The 24,734-nt window shown below is 41.4% G+C and overlaps 1 protein-coding gene across 1 annotated transcript; it reads right to left on the bottom strand.

The window, feature by feature from the left end:
- On the bottom strand, positions 15,594 to 24,226 carry LOC102180826 (tripartite motif-containing protein 64-like). The gene is made up of 6 exons (XM_005699423.2): positions 23,595 to 24,226; positions 23,010 to 23,105; positions 21,849 to 22,093; positions 20,065 to 20,073; positions 19,527 to 19,624; positions 15,594 to 16,081 (listed from the first exon to the last, which is right to left on the bottom strand). The coding sequence occupies exons 1-6, from the start codon at positions 24,003 to 24,005 to the stop codon at positions 15,594 to 15,596; spliced, it is 1,347 nt and encodes a 448-aa protein (XP_005699480.2). The 5' UTR covers positions 24,006 to 24,226.

Below are 24,734 nucleotides of genomic sequence, written 5' to 3'. Positions count from 1 at the left end.
TCTAACTCTCATATCCCTATATGACTACTGGAAAAATCATTGCTTTCACTATGTGGAACTTTGTTGGCAAAATAATGTCTCTATTTTTTATATGCTGTCTAGGTTTTTACAGTTTTTCTTCCAAGGAGCAAACATTTTTTAATGTCACCATCTGCATTGATTTTGGAGTACAAGAAAGTAAAGTCTGTCACTGTTTCCATTTTTCCCCCATCTATTTCCCATGAAGTGATGGGCCCAGATGCCATAATCTGAGGTTTTTGGATGTTCGGTTTGAAGCCAGCTTTTTCACTTTCCTCTTTCTACTTCATCAACAGGTTTCTAGTTCCTCCTTGCTTTCTTCTATAAGAGTGGTGTCATCTGGATATCTGAGGTTCATGATATTTCTCCCTGCAATCTTGATTCCAGTTTGTGCTTCATCCAGCTTGGCATTTAACATGATGTACTCTGCATGCAAGTTAAAAGAGCAGGATGATAGTATACAGCTTTGATGTACTCCTTTCCCAATTTGGAACCAGTCCGTTGTTCCATGTCCAGTTCTGTTGCTTCTTGACCTGCATACAGGTTTCTCAGGAGGCAGGAAAAGTGGTCTGATATTCCCATCTCTTTAAGAATGTTCCAGAGTTTGATGTGATTTCCACAGTCAAAGGCTTTAGCATAGTCAATGAGGCAAAAGAAGAAAATAGAGTTTTCTTGCTTTTTTATGATCCAATAGATGTTGGCAATTTGATCTCTGGTTCCTCTGCCTTTTCTAAATCCAGTTTGAATACCTGAACGTTCTCAGTTCACATACTGTTGAAGCCTAACTTTCAGAGTTTCGAGGATTACTTTGCCAGCATGTGAGATGAGTACTATTGTGTGGTAATTTGAACATTCTCTGGCATTGCCTTTCTTTGGGATTAGAATGAAAACTAACCTTTTCCAGTCCTGTGGCCACTGCTGAGTTTTCCAAATTTGCTGCCATAATAAGGGCAGCACTTTATAACCTTATTATTAAATCACAGATACCTTTTTTTAAGAAGTGGCTCTTTGAGTCAGTGTTTTGAGTCAAAACATTAACTTCATATTCAGTGAAATAAGAAGCAATGAGAACAACAACAGAAAAGGGTTCTGACATTTTTGTTTAATAAATGTATCAAATTTCTAAATGTGGAAGAAAAAAAGTAGATAACAGTTATGGATGAAATCAGTGGGAATACAAGACCTGATTAATTCATTGTCTCTCTAGATTTATGTGACCATGTGGAAGAAGATGAACCATACTGAATATTGGAAGATGTTTTACTTAGCCTACTATGGAGAGAAACATCGTTTAGAGAAAATAGAAGAGGAAAGCAGGAAGATTTTTCAACAACTCAAAGTCAATACAATATGGACCTAAAGCAGAAACTTTTAAAGCAGATATATGAGGAGCTCAAGGAATTGTGCTATAAGCCAGACATGGAGCTGATCCAGGTAAGGACGGAGGCCTGGAGAATCATGGTGTTCCCTGGATAATACCCACCTCTCCTTTGTCTTTCATCATGTGTTTGAAATCATGCTTTCTATTGCTGTGATGAGAGTTTTATCTGCCCGTGTAATGCTAATGACCAAGGACCATTCTTGCCATACACAAGAATTGCAAAGCTTCATGGAAATGTAGGTAAAAGAAATCCTAGAGAATCCTTTTTAAATTCTCCTACTTATTCAATTACTGAAAAACTGCCACAGAGAAGGATGCTTGAAGATGTACCAGTTGGCATGTGGACCTGGCAATAATGAGAAATTTGGGAATCCCTGCAACTTATTTCCCGTTCTGTTTCTGTGTATGTGATACTGTGCTGAAATGTAGATTCACTTACCCTTGGAAACAAGAAACTATGTCTCTGCTCTGAATGCTGTGAAATACATTAAGACTTTCTTTCTGTTTCTCTCTTAACAGTGTTACGAAAACACGTGGAAAAGGTAAGCTTGCCCACATTTTCAAGTTTTGATCATTGTAACTGTGATTAGTCAGTTGGCGCTGAAATGGGAGCATGAGTTATCAGGACACTATAACCTCTTTCAGGATGTATTTAGATTTCCCTTTCTCCAAAGATAGAGTTTTGCATGTTGTTTACCCAAGGTGGAGCTGGGCAGAGGAATTACTTGCAGGATTTTGTGCAAAGATCACATGAGGACAACTACCATTGCTGTTTTTAAGTTTTAGAAAAAGAAAAAGGCAGGGGGAATGTACCCAAAGTCATGACAGGATTATGTGCAGGAAATAAGGGTTGATAGAAACCTAATGTGGAATCAGAGAGAGAATGGGCCAACAGAGGATCACCCGGGTGCAGGGTTTCCATGCGCAGCACATGGGGAGGTGAAAAAGAAAGACTCTATCATGCCCTCAGGAAAACTGGGTCCCAGGAATTGGGATTGCTACCCAAGATAAGCTCCTCAGCTGCTAGTTGTGGTTGTACAGACACTGAGCATTTCTGTGGAGACTCGAGTGGATTAAAAGTCAGAGTGCCCCTCTTGAATGCCCTTCATTTCAAGTCATTTTCCATAGCCCTGAGATTGGCTGCAGGAAACCAGATACTGTCATGACTGATTTGAACTTGATGCTAAGATTGCAGTGTTAGCCCTGGGATAGAAGAGAGAGAATATTATTTGATCTTGATAACATAAATTCTCTCATTTGGGAGATTGCTTTCATGGGACCTGAGCCTAAGTTTGAGGATTGAAGTGAAGCCTCTTCAGAGGTATGCAGCCATAATTACTATGATGAAAATTTGAGCTCCAGAAGAGTAATGAAGTGTCCTTTCTTGCAGGGGTGAGTTAGTGCAGCTGCACATGCCCCGGCCTGTAGTCCCACAGCTCAGTGCGTGGCCCATCCCTGGACTCATAGACTGGCTCAACCAATTCCAAGGTAACAGGCAGCCCTCTGGTGGGGGTGGGATACACTGGCCTCTGTTACTTTCCTATGGGTTACCTTTCCCCACTGTCTAATCTGTGGACTATGCTGGAAATTTTAATATCCACACTTACCCTTATAGGAGAATAATGTATATGGAGTAAAACTAAATGGCATCTGGAAAAAAACAAATTATAATGAGTGGTAGTAAGCTATCTTGGAGAAGGCAATGGCACCCCACTCCAGTACTCTTGCCTGGAATATCCCATGGATGGAGGAGCCTGGTAGGCTGCAGTCTATGGGGTCACGAAGAGTCGGACATGACTGAGCGACTTCACTTTGACTTTTCACTTTCATGCATTGGAGAAGGAAATGGCAACCCACTCCAGTGTTCTTGCCTGGAGAATCCCAGGGACGGGGGAGTCTGGTGGGCTGCTGTCTATGGGGTCGCACAGAGTCAGACACGACTGAAGCGACTTAACAGCAGTAAGCTATCTAGAGGGAAACCAATAGGAAAACATAATGGATGGTCTGTAGCAGGCTGAGGTATATTACTGACTGTTTAAAAGTAACATGTAACTTTGCATGTACATTCAGTACATACCAGGTTTTATGGAATGAATGTTATCATTGGTTTTGAGATGCTTAGAGAATTTTAACTTGGTTTATAAAAATCTTTGTAATAAATACAAAATATAAATCCTCTTTATGGTCAAATTTATTGAAACATAAAAGGAAATTTTATACACAGTTTATACAAAACATTGACAAAGTAAGCTGACAACTTCTTTCATTGGATTTATCCCTTGATGCCTCAAGGTATGCTGGCAGAAAATTCTCACAAAGAAACTACTTTAAAAAATAAGACATTCTGCTTTCATTTTAACTTGCATGCTTTAGTGAAAAATCTTGTCAAGAAAAGTGAAAAGAGTTTGGGAGTTATTACTATTATTGGTATTACTGTGCATTTTCTGAGGAGAAGGGCGAGTAATATTGGTTTCTGACAGTGAACTTTTTAATTAATTGCCAATTTTAAATGTAGAAATTGTAGAAGTGATGGCCAAGAGGTAGCAGTAGGTCTGAGACATAAGTCATTTCTCCCATTTGGTCTGGCTCAAATCTTCTTACGGAGACAGACCTGTCAATCTTGGATAATCTTTTTGTCCTTCTTCCTGCAGTGTACGTTGCACTGGATAATGAAAGAGTCACTCATTGTGTCCCTGTGTTTGAAGATCTGAGATGTCTGCTGGCTGTACCTGATGGTCCTGGTGTCAACTACTGTTCACCAAGATCTAAATATTTCCTTGCCTGGGGAGCTGAGTCATTCACTTCTGGTCAATGCTACTGGGAGGTGGATGTGGCGGGCTGTTGCAACTGGGCCATTGGATTTTGTAATGATTCTTGGACAACAGACAGTGACATGGTCCTTGACTCAGAGGGAGTTTTTCTACTTCTTTGTATCAGAGAGAACAATCAGTGCAGTGTCTTTACCGCCTCCCCACTGTCACCTCAGTATGTCAAAAGGCCTCTGGGCCGGGTGGGGGTGTTCCTGGATTTTGACGGTGGTGTCCTGAGCTTTGTGAATGTGGCCAATAGTTCTCTCATTTGCAGTTTCCTCTCCTGTTCCTTTTCCTCTCCTCTCAAACCTTTTCTGTGCTCTCGACACTCTTGATCAAGGACAATGTAGAAATCTGAAAATAGGTATCAAAAATGTAAATAATTGACATCACTAAATTAATGTCTTCTTTATTTTCTGTAACTTTGCATTCCTTTATGAAGCATATTGACTGATTTGTTTAAGGGTTGACATGTTAAGTGCATGGCCTTCCTGGATGGCTCAGCTGTCAAGAATCCTCCTGCCAAGCATCAGACTTGGGTTTACTCCCTGGTCAGGAAGATGCCCTGGAGTAGGAGATGGCAACCCACTCCAGTATTCTTGCCTGGAAAAAATCCCATGGACAGAGGAGTCTGACAGCTACAGCCCATGGGGTCACAAAGAGTTGGACATGACTGAATGACTAAACACGTGTCAACTGTATAAAGTTGTATGAAATGTTAAATAAAACTATCTCTTTGAATACTGTGCAATTTTCATTCTATTTCTTGTCTATTAATTTCTAAGGTAGTTGGATGCTGAGGAAATTCTGGCTCTGGTTTACCCAATTTTGTGGGTTAAGGCAAGATTTGGAATTCTCTTATCTCTTCTGTGCATATACCTCACCAAGCCTCAGTTTTAAAACCTCTCTTTCATGTTGTAATTTGTAAAGTTTTTGGACTAAATGAGGACATCCTGTTGGGTAGACACAGCACATCTTGTACTTTTTTTTCTGTAAAACTCACAACCTAATATTGGCTGACCCATCTAGCTTAGGAGGTTTATGTCTGCCGTGTGTACAGATAAATCCCAAGTAACAAAAACCAACCTGCTTGAAATATAACTATTTCAATAAATAGCTATACAAAGTCATAACTAAAAATATGCTCCACAACTGTTATACAGTTTACAAAGTATAACCAACATCAGAAGGAAAAACAATATTATTTAACAAAAATGTTGAATGGGCTACCTCTAAAATTTATAAGCTCAAGAAATTCTCTGTCACAGACACACTAAATATAAGTGCATACATATCTTAACAGAATGACATAGAGAAAATAAGATTTCATACCTTGGAAAGTTCAGAAATTTTAATTGAGGAGACACCTCAAGTCACAGAAATCTTGAAATTTCATTTACCAGAATAAACAGCAAAACTTTTTGCTGAGTGTAAAATAAAAAATACTTCAGTTCTGTTCAGTCACTCAATCAGGTCCGACTCTTTGAGACCCCATGAACCGCGACATGCCAGGCCTTCCTGTACATCACCAACTCCCAGAGTCCACCCAAACCCATGTCCATTGAGTCGATGGAGTTGAACCTTTGTGGCCTTTGCAGACCGTCTTCCCTCACTTACTTATATACAATCAGGCTTCCTTTCTGTCTTCCTGTGGTTTGATAGCTCCTTTCTTTTGAGCACTGAGTAACATTTCGGGGGTCTAGATGTGCCAGGGTTTACTCATCTCTTCACCTAGTGAGGGACGTCTTGGTTGCTCACATGTTTTCACAATTATGAACAAAGTTGCTACAGACGTCTGTGTACAGGTTTTGAGTAAGCAGACATTTTCTACGTCCTTGTGCAAATAACAAAGAGTGAGATTGCTGGACAAACACGTGTTTAGATTTGGAAGAAATGCCCACGTTTATTCCTAAATGTCAGTGCCATTTTGCATAGCCAGCAGCAATAAACGAGTTTCTGTTACTCCACGTCCTTGTTGGCATGTTTTCTACTCTTTTATATTTTGCATGGCAGTCAGCACTTGTTGGTACATGCTTATTTGAAGAAATAAATTTAAACAAACAGCATGATATTCGGAGTTGAACGCAAACAAATAAACAGGAAATGCCAGCTGTATTTATCTCAGAGGAAAAAAGCTAGTGCTAGGGCTTCCCAGGAGGCTCAATAGTAAAGACTCTGCCTGCCAACGCGAGACACAGAAGACAGGCCGGTAGGACGCGGGGTAGATGCTTGACCAGGGACCACCCGCTGGAGGAGGAAATGGCAGTCCCCTCCAGAATTCTTGCATGGAAGATTCCATGGAAAGAGGAGCCCGGCGAGTTGCAGTCGTCCTCGGCGTCCCGAGGAGGAGGAGAAACTGAGCGCAGACAGGAGCCCCGGGCTTCCCTGTCCATGGCCGGCTGCGCCTGGGCTGCCCCGGGGAGCCTCCCCTCAGGTCGCCCTGGACACAGAAGTCCCCCGCGGCCTCGCTCCGCACACGGGGCCCGCGGCGTCCTTGCCCGCGGAGCCGGAGGTGAGGTCGCGGCCACAAAAGTCCGCGGATCTCCTCTAGAGCCTAGTGGCCCGGCGCGCCCAGTTTCCAGCACAGGGCGGGCAGATCCCGGGCTTCCGACGTGCGAACCGCCTCCCTCCCGCGACAGCATCCCCGGGGACGCAGGCCTCCTCGGCGCCGCCAGGCTCCCGGGGACAGAAGGAGCCCGGGCCCCGTGATGGAGCCGCCGTCAACCATCCAGGGCTCGCTCTGCTCTCCGTCGCCCTCCGCGCCTCCGCACTCCCTGCGCGGCTTCGGCGGGACGGAGCCGCACTCCTCCCGCGGACCGGCCGGGGACCGGCTCCCCGCGCGCCCTCACGTGTCCTCCGGGCTCCGGAGCCGCGCGCCCCGCGCTCCGCCTCGGCGCTCCTCCCGGCGGCGGGCGCGCTCGGCGGGGCGCGGAGAGGAGCCCCCCGCCGCCCCGCGAAGGCTCGGAGCTCAGATCCGCGGCCGCAGAGATTCTGGAGACGCGCCTCTCTCTGGGAAGGGACAGACTCCTTCCAGAAAGGATGCGAGAACCAGGGACAGACTAAGCTCACAAGAGCTCTGTCCCCAGCAGTGACACGGAACCAGAGGCGGGGCTGAGGCCGGGGTTTCCAGACCTGCAGGGTCAGAGGGTCCCCAGGGCCGTCCCTGCTTTTGCTCCCGCCCCTGGGACCGCCGAAATCTGCGCTGTAGGGCTTCAGTCTAGCTCCATGAGGCCTTTCTATACTATCTGATTCAATATTTTTCTGTAACACAGCTTACATTTTTTTCTAGATAACGTTTATATTTTTTATTCCTATTGTTTTTGTTCAAAGCCGAATCCCTTGATATTTTAAAAGCTAATACAAGAAATACAGTGAAAACTTTGTTTCTAAACAGATAAAAATAAACACAAATTATAAGTCTAATCAATACAAAAAGCCTACAGTATCACAAATTCATGAAAGAGGAAACTGGAATTGTTTATAGTAAGACAGAAATGAATTTACTCATTTTTACATATTCTAAAAATAATACCTCATAATGAAAAAATAAAACTCATGTGGAAATGCCCTCAAATTTTATATAACTGAAATTCATTTAACCCAGTTACTGACTGTATCATTTTTAAGTCATTTTGGACAAAACCTCTACTTGCCTTTACCCTCCCATGCACTCTCTCATCAAGTCATGTATAGCAAAGGGCTCTGGAGTTATTGGTCTATTAGAGAGACATAAACAGGCCATAACTTCATCCAAACAACTGTTTTCCCATCAATAGAATTCCTGAAACAGTCAGCTGATTTAAATTCCCTGTCTTAGATTGTATATTGTACATGATGCCCAGATTAAATATTTTCAAACTGTGTGCAAACACGAAAGAGGACAGCAACTAGTAGTTTCAGTCTCCAGAGTAAGTGTGGCCAGATGTCTCCTGCTATTGATCCAGAAAGGAAAATTACAAGCAGGGATTAATTTTCTGCCCCTGCACTAAAGTGGTTGTCATTTTTCTGGGCACTGGCAGTGAGAGTTTCAAGGAGACAGGAGAGAGAAATTGGGGACACTGGGTCACAGCTGGGGAAGGGAAGGACTGGGACACACACCTGGAGTCCGTACACTGTCCTGGCCCATTAACTTCTGCGACTGACTGTTCCGCCTCTCCTGCCTCATTCTCATTACTACCTTCACTTCATCTTGGCTCCTGTATCAGTCACCCTTTGTATATTGTGACCTTACATATGCTTTGCATGGCCCTCTCAACGATAATGCTTTCTATTACTGATTACACTCACTGTTCAATCTTCAAGAATGAAATACTCTAAAGTCAAGAACTGTAACTTTTAGGCTTGTGTCCTATGCAACAAGACATGCTTAGAAAATCTGTTCAATCTTCAAGGATAGAGTGACATACTATAAAGTCAAGAACTGTAACTTTTAGGTTTTTTATCCTCCGCAACAAGACATGGCTTAGAAAATAGTAGATGCTGAATGAATTAGAAAATATGTGCTTTAAATTCACAAGACTTTATTTTTGGGGCCTCCAAAATCACTGCAGATGGTGACTGCAGCTATGAAACTAAAAGACGCTTACTCCTTGGAAGGAAAGTTATGACCAACCTAGATAGCATATTCAAAAGCAGAGACATTACTTTGCTAACAAAGGTCCATCTAGTCATGGCTATGGTTTGTCCAGTGGTTATGTATGGATGTGAGAGTTGGACTATGAAGAAGGCTGAGTGCCAAAGAATTGATGCTTTTGAACTGTGGTGTTGGAGAAGACTCTTGAGAGTCCCTTGGACTGCAAGGAAATCCAACCAGTCCATTCTAAAGGAGATCAGTTCTGGGTGTTCTTTGGAAGGAATGATGCTAAAGCTGAAACTCCAATACTTTGGCCAGCTCATGGGAAGAGTTGACTCATTGGAAAAGACTCTGATGTTGGGAGGGATTGGGGGCAGGAGAAGAAGGGGATGACAGAGAATGAGATGTATGGATGGCATCACCAACTCAATGGAGGTGAGTTTGAGTGAACTCTGGGAGTTGATGATGGACAGGGAGGCCTGGTGTGCTGCAATTCGTGGGGTCGCAAAGAGTCGGACATGACAGAGCAACTGAACTGAACTAAAATTCACAAGAAGAGCCCCACTTGACTGAATATCTCACTATCTATCTTGGGTTATAAGACTTATTAGCACTTCATGGCAAAAATAACTTAGGAGAAATTCTCCTGATTTTAGGCAAAAAGAATTGTAACTTAGACCTAATTTTGCAAATTAAAGCCAATTAGGGAAGCAAGTGACACAAACTGATAAGAAAATTTCCAAATAAATTCAATGTTTTAGTCATCTATTAATAAAAGAATAAAAATTGAAAATTTCTGGAAACTTTAAGAAATCAAAAGCATTTATGTACAGTGCATCCTAAAAGCATATATTAAAGAGCATACCAGTGTATGAAACTTCATACACAGCACTCCATGGGAAATAAATGTTTTGGTCAACTTTGAATACCAAATGCCTTGTGCACTACTTAATTGCTTGTTATTTTTAAAAAAATTCAAAATCATCTTTAACAAATATTTGTTTAATAAAGTAAAATATAAAAATATTTTGAAGAGTCTGAAATAACTAGCTATCTGCCTATCTGCCTAATATGTATCTGTCTAATTCAAAGACCTTTATGTTTTAAAATAAAAATATTTTCATATAACAACAGTGAAAACTATGGGCTTGCATGACAATGATGTGTCCATGTGGGTTCAGAAGTTGTAAAAAAAAACAAATATATATATATATATATATATGTGTGTGTGTGTGTGTGTGTGTGTGTGTATCTATTGCATAAGAGAGACAACTTACAGAAAATGTGAGGACATGAACATGAAGGAATCCCTGAGCCCAAGTTCAGGCAGATCTACGGTCCCCATCTACAGCACATCTTTCAGGACACTAACTCTAGAGCCGAGGACCCAGGTCCTCCTCCTACTGTTTCTGCACCTCCTCAGCCTGGTTCTTACAATGCTGTTTCTGATTCTTCAGGATGCCTTGGCAGGTTCTGTCTCCTGCAGGGAGATTCTGGCAACTAGACCTGACCACGAATCCTCATGGAAAATCTGACCTCTGTCCTTGGAGGGGTTTTTAGACTCTCTGTGGAATTGAATCCCTCGTGGAAAAATAGTTTTCTGGGGGAGATTCAACTCTTGTACATTGTCCTAAAACTTCTTGTGGGCTTTCATTTGTATTCCTTTGGGGACATCTGATTTCTTGGAAAACTGGACACATAAACCCTTGGAATATTTTTTTGGGAACATCCATTGTCTTGGAATATTGAACACTCGAATTGTGTTCCCTGAAGTGAAGCACTTTCTCCTCGGACTCCTATTTCTCCTTGAAATCTTGAATGTATTTCAGCTGTATGTTCTCTGAGAACTACTTGTCTTTTTCAGACAGGACTATTGTCAGCCCCTGATCCTCAGTTTGGGGTGTTTTGGGAAGTATTAGGGCCATAAGTTCTTTTTTTATATGTAAATTTATTTATTTTAATTGTAGGTTCTTTACAATATTGTATTGGTTTTGCCATACATCAACATGAATCCGCCACAGATATACACGTGTTCCCCATCCTGAACCCCCCTCCCTCTTGCCTCCCCATACCATCCCTCTGGGTTATCCCAGTGTACCAGCCCCAAGCATCCAGTATCATGCATCGAACCTGGACTGGCAATTCATTTCATATATGATATTATACATGTTTCAATGCCATTCTCCCAAATCATCCCACCCTCTCCCTCTCCCACAGAGTCCAAAAGACTGTTCTATACATCTGTGTCTCTTTTGCTGTCTCACATACAGGGTTATTGTTGCCATCTTTCTAAATTCCATATACATGTGTTAGTATACTGTATTGGTGTTTTCCTTTCTGACTTACTTCACTGTATAATCGGCTCCAGTTTCACCCACCTCATTAGAACTGATTCAAATGTATTCTTTTTAATGGCTGCATAACACTCCATTGTGTATTTGTACCACAGCTTAAGTTCTTTAAAAATTGTGCAAGCTTTCAGGGGCTTTTTCAGTAAATTAGAAGAGAGATAGAGTGTGTGTGTGTGTGTGTGTGTGTGCACGCGCGTGTGCATGTGTTTTGTTTTTTGTGAGGATTTTTAAAATATTCCTTAATTTCCAGGAATAATTCTTAAAGTGCACAGTTTGCTCATGTTATAAAAGTTTCTAACCATTCCATTATACGCATTTCTCCAGAAGTATCTTCCAAGTAACTTTTCCCCAGTCTATCAGGGACAGAGGTATTTTGAATGTGTGGCCATCACTGAGCAGGGGACTATTCTCCATGTCTTCCAATAATTTTACAAGATCTTCCTTGGACATTGGAAACTCCATTTCTAGAATTTGGGGCCACTTACAAGGTGCCAGTGATGCAATCACCACCCCAAGAGCATGAACATCCTCGCACTGAAGATATGGAAGGTTAATTCTTACTTGAAGTTCTATAGTGTGTGAGATGCAATTATTTGGCAGAGCAAGGGGAGGAAAATTCCTTTCCTTGTATTTGCTAAATGAGAAAATCACATCACGCTTGTTATATATCAATTCTATAATCTAAGTTGACCCTTAAAAATAAAATGAAAATTGCTGCAAATCCTGAATTGAAATTTATGTTTGGATTTCAAATGCAAGATCTGTACCCTTCAAAATTCCCTTATCTCTTCATCACATTTTCCACTCAGTTTTACAGGGCTTATCCTAAATGGGACATAACAAAAAAAATGAGTTATTCAATCAAGAGAATTAGAATCAGAGATGTAATCCAGGAAAGTGAAGTAATAAGGTGAAAATGAAAAGAGAAATGGCTAAAAGGAAAGGCCTTGGATTCCATACCACAGAGAATGGCCTTCTGTGAACTGAAGGACCGAGGGTCCAAGAGAAGATCAGGAGATAAAATGAGATAAACAGAGAAGCTGGTTAGAGATCTGTCAAAAAGAGACTGATTGTCTCAGGAAAATCTCAAAATTAACATCATAGAACAAGCGTATGGAATAGATATTATTAACCACAAAATAATAGAAATTCCTTAAGTTGTGAATCTGCAGCTCAGTTTCCTCTCTACTCTTGACTTTATCCCTAGTACTTTGTGTCTATTATGTTAGCTATCTTTTGGAATTTTTTTTCAATGAAGGAACAATATTTTGTCTTTTCAGTTAGGTGGCTCAGTAGTGTCCGACTCTGCAACCCCATGAACTGCAGCTGCCAGGCCTCCCTGTTCATCACCAACTGTGAGAGCCCACTCAAATCCATATCCATTGAGTCAGTGATGCCATCCAACTCTCTCATCCTCTGTCATCCCCTTCTCCTCCTGCTCTCAATCTTTCCCAGCATCAGGGTCTTTTATATATATATAATTATTTATTTTAATTGGAGGTTAATTACTTTATAATATTGTATTGGTTTTGCCATACATCAATATGTATCCACCACAGGTGTACACATGTTCCCCATCCTGAACCCCCCTCCCTCCTCCTTCCCCATACCATTCCTCTGGGTCATCCCAGTGCACCAGCCCCAAGCATCCATATCATGCATTGAACCTGGGCTGGGGACTCATTTCATATATGATATTATACATGTTTCAATGCCATTCTCCCAAATCATCCCACCCTCTCCCTCTCCCACAGAGTCCAAAAGACTGTTCTATACATCTGTGTCTCTTTTGTTGTCTCGCATACAGGGTTATCATTATCATCTTTCTAAATTCCATATATATGCGTTAGTATACTGTATTGGTGTTTTTTCTTTCTGGCTTACTTCACTCTGTATAATAGGTTCCAGTTTCATCCACCTCATTAGAACTAATTCAAAGGTATTCTTTTTAATGGCTGAGTAATACTCCATTGTGTGTATGTACCACAGCTTTCTTATCAATTCATCTGCTGATGGAAATCTAGGTTGCTTCCATGTCCTGGCTATTATAAACAGTGCTGTGATGAACATTGGGGTATACAAGCAACTCTTGCAGCTCAATTCCAGAAAAATAAATGACCCAATCAAAAAATGGGCCTAAGAACTAAATAGACATTTCTCCAAAGAAGACATACAGATGGCTAACAAACACATGAAAAGATGCTCAACATCACTCATTATCAGAGAAATGCAAATCAAGACCACAATGAGGTACCATCTCATGCCAGTCAAAATGGCTACTATCCAAAAGACTACAAGCAATAATTGCTGTAGAGGGTGTGGAGAAAAGGGAACCATCTTACACTGTTGTTGGGAATGCAAACTAGTACAGCCACTATGGAGAACAGCGTGGAGATTCCTTAAAAAACTGGAAATAGAACTGCCTTATGACCCAGCAATCCCACTGCTGGGCATACCCATGCAGGGTCTTTTTAAATGAGTCAGCTCTTTGCATCAGGTAGCCAAAGTGTTGGAGTTTAGTTTCAACATCAGTCCTTCCAATGAACACCCAGGACTGATCTGCTTTAGGACAGAATAGTTGGATATCCTTGCAATCCTAGGGACTCTCAAAAGTCATCTTCAACATCACAGTTCAAAAGCATCAATTGTTCAGCACTCAGCTTTTTTTTATAGTTCAACTTTTACATCCATACATGACTACTGGAAAAACCAAAGCCTTGACTAGGTGGACCTTTGTTGACAAACTAATGTCTCTGCTTTTCAATATGCTGTCTAGGTTGGTCAAAACTTTCCTTACAAGGAATAAGTGTCTTTTAATTTCATGGCGCAATCACCATTTGCATTTGCATTTGATTTTGGAGCCCCCAAAATTAAAGTCAGCCACTGTTTCCACTGTTTCCCCCTCATTTTTGCCATGAAGTGACGGGATCGGATGCCATGATCTTAATTTTCTGAATGTTGAGCTTTAAGCCAGCTTTTTCACTCTTCTCTTTCACTTTCATCAAGAGGCTCTTCACTTTCTTCCATAAGGGTGGTGTCATCTGCATATCTGAGGTTATTGATATTTCTCCCAGCAATCTTGATTCCAGCTTGTGCTTCCTCCAACCCAGCGTTTCTCATGATGTACTCTGCATATAAATTAAATAAGCAGGGTGACAATATACAGCCTTGATGTACTCCTTTTCCTATTTGGAACTAGTCTGTTGTTCCATGTCCAGTTCTAACTGTTGCTTCCTGACCTGCATATAGGTTTCTCAAAAGGCAGGTCAGGTGGTCTGGTATTCCCATCTCTTTGAGAATTTTCCAGAATTTATTGTGATCCACACAGTCAAAGGCTTTGGCATAGTCAACAGAGCAGAAATAGATGGTTTTTCTGGAACTCTCTTGCTTTTCTGATGATCCAGCGAATGTTGGCAATTTGATCTATTGTTCCTCTGCCTTTTCTAAAACCAGCTTGAACATCTGGAATTTCACAATTCATGTGTTGCTGAAACCTGGCTTGGAGAATTATGAGCCTTAGTTTACCAGCGTGTGAGATGAGTGCAATTGTGCGGTAGTTTGAGCATTCTTTGGCATTGCCTTTCTTTGGAGTTGGAATGAAAACTGACCTTTTCCTGTCCTGTGGCAGGAGTTTTCCAAATTTGCTGACATATTGAGTGCACCGCTTTCACAGCATCATCTTTCAGGATTTGAAACAGCTCAACTGGAATTCCATCACCTCCATTAGCTTTGTTCATAGTGATAGTTCCAGAGGCCCACTTGACTTCACATTCCAGGATATCTGGCTCTAGGCGAGTGGTCACACCATCATGATTTTATGGGGCTTTTGTCTATATGAATTATTTAATTCATGTGTTTCTTCACTGATTGACCTGACAGTTCTATGTGTTCTCTTCTGAGTACTGCATGGAGAGTGGGAATGTAACAATAATATGAAATAAAATAAGAACTATATGAAATGTCACAGGAATTTCCCTCAATTAGTAAAAATATTTACTAAGTTGAGAAAAGTTTGCTGAAGAGTGTGATGAGATGGTATATGCTGAGAGTAAGTAAATGGTACTGGACACTGGGTCCTTTTGAAGGTCATGCGTATGCCCCACAATGAGATAGTTCTGGTTTTACAATTTTGTATAGTTCTAAAAACCATTGATCGTGTAGTTTAAAGGTAGTGATCTTTATGGTACATAACTTTAGTTTCATATAATCCTTATTTTAAAAAGAAAACCACTTTACTATATTCTATGAAATATTTCATAATAAATGTTTATTAAAGTTTTAATTAACAGATTTATACATACAACACATTTATGCCATTTTATAAACATACAACCACTATGTTACATTAAATAACAATGTGCTGCTGGACACAGTCAGGTATCCTGTGGCCTCATAGGAAGTGAAGTGCAGCAATATCCCCAGAGAAGAAGCTCCAATAAATGGTCAGAGAAATGGCCAATTTACAGAGATTTAAGGCAAAGGAAAGGTATCATAGGGGAGGCGAAGGCAGAAGGAAGGGAAGTATATATGAGGGAACTTCTGAAAACATCATAGAAGCTCACAGTTCCATTGTCATAATCCAAAAACACGCCAATCTTACCCAGAGGCCTTTTCACAAAGTGAACTAAGGATGGGGAGGTGGTGGAGAGAATATACTGACTGTTCACCTTTGTAGAACTGAGAAAAAATGCTTCTTCAGCACCAACACTGATACTGGTATCACTTGTGAAGATGCTTTTACAGACCCCCAGAACCCAGGTGGAAGACTGTGCCACATCCAGCTCCCAATAATGCCTCCCGGAGGTGAAGGCCTGAGCTCCCCAGGACACAGTACACGCCTCACCCTGGGGCTGTCTGGACGCGCCGGGATGGTCATCCTCAAACAGCACACTTGCGTCATCGAGGATCGCATGGTGAACAGTCATCATCAGACTCAGAACGTTATTCACTGCAGAAAGAGTAAAAATTGTGTCAGCCAGTTGAATTTCCATGTCTCTGAGAGGCAGAGGCTCTCTACACAATAAGCTTTTTAATTTTCCTTCTCCAAGGAAATCAAAACAGACAGCAAAGGGAGTTAGAGTGACTCTTCTCTGAAGAATGAAAGTTATTACTATCTCTGTGGCATACAGAAATACATCAGATGAAAGAGAAAATTTTAAAAAATACATATATCATGAACTGGGTGAAGTCTGATTTAGGTCAATCTCTTCATAGTTTACTTTAGGATTCATCTAAAAACATTTATTCTCATATTAGAAAACTTTTCCTGTGTCTTTCGTACTTAATACTATGGAAACTGCAGATGGCACTTTGTTATCACGTGGATACTTAGGGGGTATAATCTCTACCTATTACATTTTCAAAGGTCAAAAGAATTGATAGAAATCCATCTATGAATAATTTGGAAGCTTCAAATAATATATTCTAACTAACAGTGTTCATGCATCACTTGTCTTAAAGTTGTTGGGAGATTGAGAGCATTACAATTCTTCTGCCAAAGCCCATTTCAATTTTTCTGTCATTTATCCCTAATTTTAGAAATAATAAATGTTCTTTGCACAATGTGTAATAAATTTAGCTATAATGAAGTGAAAGTAAAAGTGTTAGTCCTTCAGTCCTGTTCTACTTTTTGCAACCCTGTGGACTGTATGTAGCCTACCAGGCTCCTCTGTTCATGGAATTTTCCAGGCAAGAATACTGGAGTGGATTTCCATTCCCTTCTCCAGGGATCTTCCCGATCCAGGGCTTGAACCTGGGTCTCCTGCATTGCAGGCAGACTCTATCATCTGAGCCACCAGGAAAGCCCAAACAGTAAATTAAAAGCAGCAATGATAGATTTAAGCTCAAGAGTGAAATAAACTGAGTAAACAACATATTGATGGTCACTCACAGAACTAAATATTCAGTCTCTTTATAATCACAGTAACAACTTGGTTGCTCTCCTTTTGCTCTTCCTATGTCAGATATGTGTGTGTGTGTGTGTGTGTGTGTGTCTGGTTTTGCGTTTTCAGGAAGTTACAGGTGGCACACATCAGACTTGTTGTTTATAATGTGAATATAGAGGCACCAAAAGAGTCTGAAATGCAGTACTTGGATGCAGTCTCAGAAACCAAAGAATCATCTGTTCACTTCCAAGGCAAGCCATTCAATATCACAGTAATCCAAGTCTATGCCTCAACCAGTAATGCTACAGAAAATGAAGTTGAACAGTTCTATGAAGACCTACAAGACCTTCTAGAACTAACACCGAAAAAAGATGTCCTTTTCATTATAGGGGACTGGAATGCAAAAGTATGAAGTCAAGGAATACCTGGAGTTACAGGCAAATTTGCCCTTGGAGTACAGAATGAAGCAGGGCAAAAGCTAATAGAGTTTTGCCAAGAGAATGCACTGGTCATAGCAAACACCCTCTTCCAACAACATGTGAGAATATTCTATACATGGATCACCAGATGGTCAATACCAAAATCAGATTGATTATATTCTTTGCAGCCAGTAATGGAGAACCTTTATACAGTCAGCAAAAACAAGACCTAGAGGTGAGTGTGGCTCAGACCATGAAATCTTTATTGCCAAATTCAGATTTAAATTGAAGAAAGTAGGGAAAACCACTAGACCATTCAGGTATGACCTAAATCAAATCCCTTTTGACTATACAGTGGAAGTGACAAATAGATTCAGGGGATTAGATCTGATCGATGGTGTGATCACTCACCTAGATCCAGACATCATGGAAAGCAAAGTCAAGTGGGCCTTAGGAAGCATCACTACGAACAAAGTTAGTGGAAGTGATGGACTTCAGTTGAGCTGTTTAAATCCTAAAAGATGATGCTGTGTAAGTACTTCACTCAATATGCCAGCAAATTTGGAAAACTCATCAGTGGCCACAGGACTGGAAAAGGTCAGTTTTCATTCCAATCCCAAAGAAAGGCAATGCCAAAGAATGCTCAAACTGCTGCATAACTGCACTCATCTCACACGCTAGTAAAGTAATGCTCAACATTCTCCAACCCAGGCTTCAACAGTACTTAAACCCTGAACTTCCAGATGTTCATGCTGCATTTAGAAATGCCAGAGGAACCAGAGATCAAATTACCAACATCTGCTGGATCATCAGAAAAAAAAAAAAAAGAGAGTTCCAGAAAAACATCTATTTCTGCTTCATTGACTACACAAAGCCTTTGAATGTGTGGATCACAACAAACTGGAAAATTCTTTAAGAGATGGGAATACCAGACCACCTGACCTGTCTCCTGAGAAATCTGCATACAGGTCAAGAAGCAACAGTTAGAAGTGGACAAGGAACAACAGACTGTTTCCAAATCCAGAAAGGCATAAGTCAAGGCTGTATATTATCATGCTGCTTATCTAACTTAAATTCACAGTACATCATGAGAAATGCTGGACTGGATGAAGCCCAAGCTGGAATTATGACTGCTGGGAGAAATATAAATAATCCCAGATATGCAGATGACACCACCCTTATGGCAGAAAGTGAAGAAGAACTAAAGAGCCTCTTGATGAAAGTGAAGGAAGAGGGTGAAAAAGTTGGGTTAAAACTCAACATGCAGAAAATTAAGATCATGGCATCTGGTCCCATCACTTCATGGGAAATAGATGGGGAAACAATGAAAAAGTGATAGACTATTTGGTGGGGGGAGGGGGTGGTCCAAAAATTACTTCCAATGGTGACTGCAGCCATGGAATTAAAAGATGCTTGCTCCTTGGAAGAGAATTTATGACCAACCTAGACAGCATTTTAAAAACCAGTGTCATTACTTTGCTAACAAAGATCCATCTAGTCAAAGCTATGGTTTTTCCAGTAGCCATGTATGGATGTGAGAGTTGGACTATAAAGAAAGATGAGCACCGAAAAATTGATGCTTTTGAACTGTGGTGGAGAAGACTCTTGAGATTCCCTTTGACATCAAGGAGTTCCAACCAGTCCATCCTAGAAGAAATCGATCCTGAATATTCACTGGAAGGACTGATGCTAAGGCTGAAACTCAAATACTTTGGCATCTGATGTGATGAACTCACTCATTTGAAAAGTCCCTGATGCTGGGAGAAACTGAAGGTGAGAGGAGAAGGAAACAACAGAGGATGAAATGGTTGGGTGGCATCACTGGCTGAATGGACATGAGTTTGAGTAAACTCCAGGAGTTGGTGATGGACAGGGAAGCCTGGCGTGCTGCAGTCTATGGGATCACAAAGAGTCAGACAAGACTGAGCGACTGAACTGAACTGATAGAGGTAGAAAAGGTGTTAGCAACTTCAGGAATTTATGCACCACCTTCATAACCAAAAAAGAAATACAATGAAAATGAAAGAAGGGTTGTTCCCAAGAAGCTCTAATGAAATGTAGTCCTGATCATCAAAAGGCTGACTCTTACCTCTGAAGTTGTTCAGCATGTGTAGGAATCCAGAGACAGGCCAGGAAGGGAGCTCTGGGTTCATGGGCTGAGGCTTCTGTATCTGTGCCAAATGAGTCCTGTACAAAGAACATCGATTCCACGTCAAGACCAATGGCTAATCACGTGAGCATTGCAAAACAGCAGACTTCACCACAGGATCCCATATGTTCTCAGGATTCTCCTACTTTTGGTGATTTGCATATACAATATATACTACTCATTTGAGAATATAGAAATGTTGCCATATATTTTACTAAATAGAAATTACATCAAATTTCATTTTCCCCATTTTTCTCAGACAATATTCCAAATTTGCACTCACTAAACTTCATTCCCTTCCTCAATTCCATCAATTCAAAGTTCCTGGGCATTTTACAGAGAGCAAAAAATTCAGGCTAAGCCTTTGAGAGTTCACTCACAAAGTAGTCATCAAGGATGCATTCCGTGTCTAAATAGAAGTGCTCACTGACAAGACATGTTTACTCTTCTCTGTCAAGCAAAGTGACCCAGGTCCAACCTGGCTGTCCTGGTCCTGAATGTCTCACTTAGCAGTGGGCAGCAGAAAGCTGCTCCCTGTGAGGTCCTGCCTGCAGGGGGCTTGCTGTGATGGAACAGGCTGAGTCACTGCTACTCAGTATTAACAAAATCACAGTCTCTCTGGGACTATGCCTCTTTCATGCCTCTTTCACCTTTCAGTTCACTAGGATAGGTGCTTCCTCTGTGATGCCTCAGAAAAATCCCTTGCTAAGTTTTATTGTGGTCAGGCTGGAGAGAATGGATCGAGTGGGTGGGACAAAGCCCAGAATGTCAGCAGATTTTCAGATATAGTTGATTTCAGTCAAATGAAAAGGAAACTACTGAGACCAAGGGTCAGAAACCCTTGAAATTCTTTGGAAATAAAATAGAAAATGGCCAAAAACACAATGTTGGTAACCCATATACAAGGGTTCTGTGCCTGTGAATTCACACATGGATTCAATCTGTACATTCTGGGCTATTCATTTGCTTATTTATTCCTTTAGTTTATAATAGGATCAGAGCTACTATTCTAACTATATTTCATATACAGTGTGTACCAGTCAATCCCAAATTCCCAGTGTAAACTTCCTTCCCCTTTGCCGTTGTTCTGAGTGGAAAAAATTCACAAAACATTTCAGAAACTTCCAAAAATGTAAAAACTGAAAATGCCACATACCAGGGAATGACTTATGTAGCATTTACTTTATACTGTATATGTTGTAAAGTTATCTAGAGATGACAAAGTATACAGGAGCACGTGTATTTGTTATCTGCAAATAACATGGGATTATGTATAAAGGATCCTGAATCCTGGGATTTAGATATGGGAGAGGACCTGAAATAAATACCCAGGTCTCAAGCAAGAACTGTGGGTCCACTTCATCAAAAAGGCAAAAATATTTCAGAAATAAAAAATCATTAGTGTATACTCACATTTCCAGCACATTTTGCAAGCCCTGCAAAGAAAAAATGAAAAATCATGTTAATTATTAGAGTTCTGTTTCCATCTCCTGTACCTATTCTTGTTTCATAATAAGACATGGTTTTCTAAATCTCTTCTAAGTAACACTCAGAAGCAATCTTCATAACAGACCCTAACCTAAAGCATGATGGGCTTCCTCAGGTCTCATTAAGGAAGGAAAGGGGGCAGGAAGGGTCTGCACAATGTTGCAGCAACATCTAGGTTTCCAGTGTCACTCACTGCCCACTGCTGTCTTCAGGAAGTGATCTCACCACTTATAACAATTAAGGTAAACCAGACAATTGCATAAAAAGAACCATAGGTTGCATTAAAATTGATACTGGTTCTAAATGTCTTGCCTGTATGACAATAAGAACCTCTAGTCTTCAGGAAGAGTGGATAACAGAGAGTGCCAAGGTTTAGGGGGTTATATACTGAGATTTACTCCAAGAAAAGTAACTTTCCCCTGGTCACAGAATCTTGCTGATTATGTTATCATCTGCCTGGATAGGTAATGTTTCAGTGTCACAGCAGCTCGTCGGAGAATGGCATTGTAACAGGTATACTATCATGTAAGAATCGAATCGCCAGTCTATGTCCAACGCAGGATGCTGCATGCTTGGGGCTGGTGCATGGGGATGACCCAGAGAGATGTTATGGGGAGGAAGGTGGGAGGGGGGTTCAAGTTTGGGAACGCATGTACACCCGTGGTGGATTCATGTCAATGTATGGCAAAACCAATATAGTATTGTAAAGTAAAATAAAGTAAAAATAAAAATTAAAAAAAAAAAAAGAAGAGTGTTTCTCTCTCTGAGGTTGGCCCCTCCTTTCTCACCTGGAGCAGCTCCATGTCTGGCTTGTGGCACATCTCGGTCAGCTCTCTGTACCTGTCTTTCAGACTTTCTCTGTACTGAGACATTCTGAACACACTCTCCTTGAGTTGTTCACAAATCTCCTTGGCTTCTCGCTCCAGGGCCTCCAGATGCAGTTGCTCCTCCTCCCGGAGCAACAGAAGCATCCTCTGATATTCAAGCTTGATCATCACCTTTCTTAAGGCCACATAGTCCTGCAGAGATAGTGGATCCAAAGCATTACTTATGTTCACATTCAAAAGAAAACTTCAAATTATTTCCTTAGTGTCATCAAGGAAGTTCCTGACAAACTGCCACATGCATCAAAGAGTCTTGAATATTTTCAGGTCCTTATTGCCCATGCTTTCTCTGAATGCCTAATCTCTTTCCCTGTTTAAATCAAGTCACCTGAGGGAACCCAGGCTGTCTCCCAAGGAGGATTCTTCCAGGTTCTTACTCCATCAATTATTTCCTCTCTGACCTGAGTCTTGTTTTTCTCTTGTTCCTTTCTCTGATTCTTCTAGATATTCTTTCATGAAGTAAACCTCATTTTGAATATATGTTTGTTTTTGTGTTTTTGTTTTTTTCCCCTGCATGCTGACTCTCTTCAGTCATGCACAACTCTTTGTGACCTTGTGGATTATAGCTCACCAGGCTCCTCTGTCCACGGGATTCTCCAGGCAGGAATACTGGGGTGGGCTGCTATTTCCTCCTCCAGGGCATCTTCCCAACCCAGGGATGCATTCCATGTCTGTTGTGGCTCCTGCACTGAAGGCTGATTCTTTACCCCTGAGCCATCATTTTCCCTCTAGAGATGACTCTCTTCCTCTCTTCTCCTTCACCGTCACAGTTAGTGCAATGCGTCTTATACCCCATGTCTGAAAAGGCTTATTTCAATCTTCAAAATGTGGCCTTGGAAGACATTTCATGCCTTGGTCTTCAAATATACTAAAATTCTTTGAACTAGCATATATTAGCCTGTTCTAATTGCAATTACTGATCAGTCATTTGAAACCACTCCTCCAGGGAAGAGACCAGTAGCCTTTAACAATAACTTATACTGACTTAAAATATCTAAGGTAAAAGTATATCAATATTTATACAAATAAATAGGAACATTTTTATTCTTACCTCAAAGGACTGAGTTGTCTTAGCTTCCTGATTCAGACTGATTTGTATTTCTTCTCTCATTTTCCATAAAGAACTCATTCTCTTCAGGAGTTTCTCCTGCAAAATACCCATGGGATTTAGTAACACAGAAGATGGACACTATAATATTAATCCTTTTATTCCTGAGCAAAGGCATTTATTAGTTACACAGAAACCTTGACTTAGGAGGCTGTCGTCAGACTTTTCCACATTAATTTGATGCCAATATTTGAATATCAAGGAATAGAACTGTATGCTAGAGAACTGGGGGCACTTTACAGATAATGGGATCCATGTGCCGTGATACTGAGGCTCAGACTGTAATAGCCCGAGTAAGAAAGCCTCAGGCTCCCATCTGAAGCCTGTGTCCCTGGTGCCACCCGCCCCAGGATGCTGCATTTCCACACGTGTGGACAATTGGGCAACAACACTGAAAGGACACATTATATGTGAGGATCCACATTCAGAAATCACACCTCCACTATCTCCACACCATCACCATCATCACATGCTCATCTTCCTGACAGGAGCCTCTAGATCCCAAACTGCTTGAGAGGCGTTACCTACCCGGGTCTCCTCAGCAGCCCTGGGTATTGGCCTGTGGCTGTGAGCTGCGTGCTCGGGGCGTTCAGAGCAGGGCCCACAGAGCAGGGTCTGGTCAGCCTCACAGAAGAGGCCTTTGGCTTCCTGGTGTGTCACGCAGATCTGCTCCTCAGAGCTGTGGTCGTGGTCAGCTCTGGCCTGTCTGGCAAGGGAAGCCAGCCTCTTGAGGACAATATTGGTTTTGAAATCAGGCCTCTCTGATAGTCCCCTGCACTCAGGGCAGCTCCTTGGAGTCTGGCCTTCTTCCCAGCAAAGGCTCAGACAGGGACGGCAGAAGCTGTGCCCACAGTCTATGGTGACGGGGTCCAGGAAGCAGTTCATGCAGATGGAGCAGGTGAGTTCCCTCTGGAAGGCCTGCAGTGTGTCTGAATCCATGTTTCTGAAAATTAAAGAAAGAAATAAGAGAGAGTAAGAGAAAAAGTCTTTCTTCTGCCCTCATCAGGAAAAATAAATCCTTTGCACAAATTCCTATCTTGAACTCTAATTTCCCTATTTTCTTACCTCCCCAGAACAAACCTAGAGATGATGACTGTATACACCTTGAATTTGATCTATTATACAAAAGATGAAACACAGTAAAAGTCTTTAGCAAGGTTTTGTTTAAAATAAACCAGGATTTCAATCATACTAAAATTATTAACACATGGAGAAGCTAAAAGATTAGTGTGAGTGTGCTCAGTCCTGTCTGACTCACTGCTACGCCTAGACTGTAGCCCACCAGGCTCGCCTGCCCTTGAGATTTCCCAGGCGAGAATCCTGGAAAGGGTTGCCTTCTCCTTCTCCAGGGGATGTTCCCAAATCAGTGGCTGAACCCACGTTTCCTGCATCTTCTGCATTGGCGGGTGGACTCTTTACCACAGAATCATCTGGGAAGCCCCTTAAAGATTAGAATGGAGGGTAAGTGTTGGGATGACTTCAGACCTACTTTGTTAGCTGATTCTGACAGAAGCACACACAGAACCTCAGTCTGTCTCTCTCTCGATTTCCATGACTCCCTGACTGGAACCCACACTAGCACACCCTTCATTTCTCTCCTCATGGCCTCAGTTCCTTCCCTCATCAAAGTGACAGAAGTGCTTTTCTAAAGACAAAGAAATTTGTTTA

This window comes from Capra hircus, chromosome 29 (assembly GCF_001704415.2).
Source record: "Capra hircus breed San Clemente chromosome 29, ASM170441v1, whole genome shotgun sequence".
NCBI lineage: Eukaryota > Metazoa > Chordata > Mammalia > Artiodactyla > Bovidae > Capra > Capra hircus.
The sequence above is the reverse complement of the archived record's forward strand: the minus strand, read 5'-3'. Positions and strand labels throughout refer to the sequence as shown.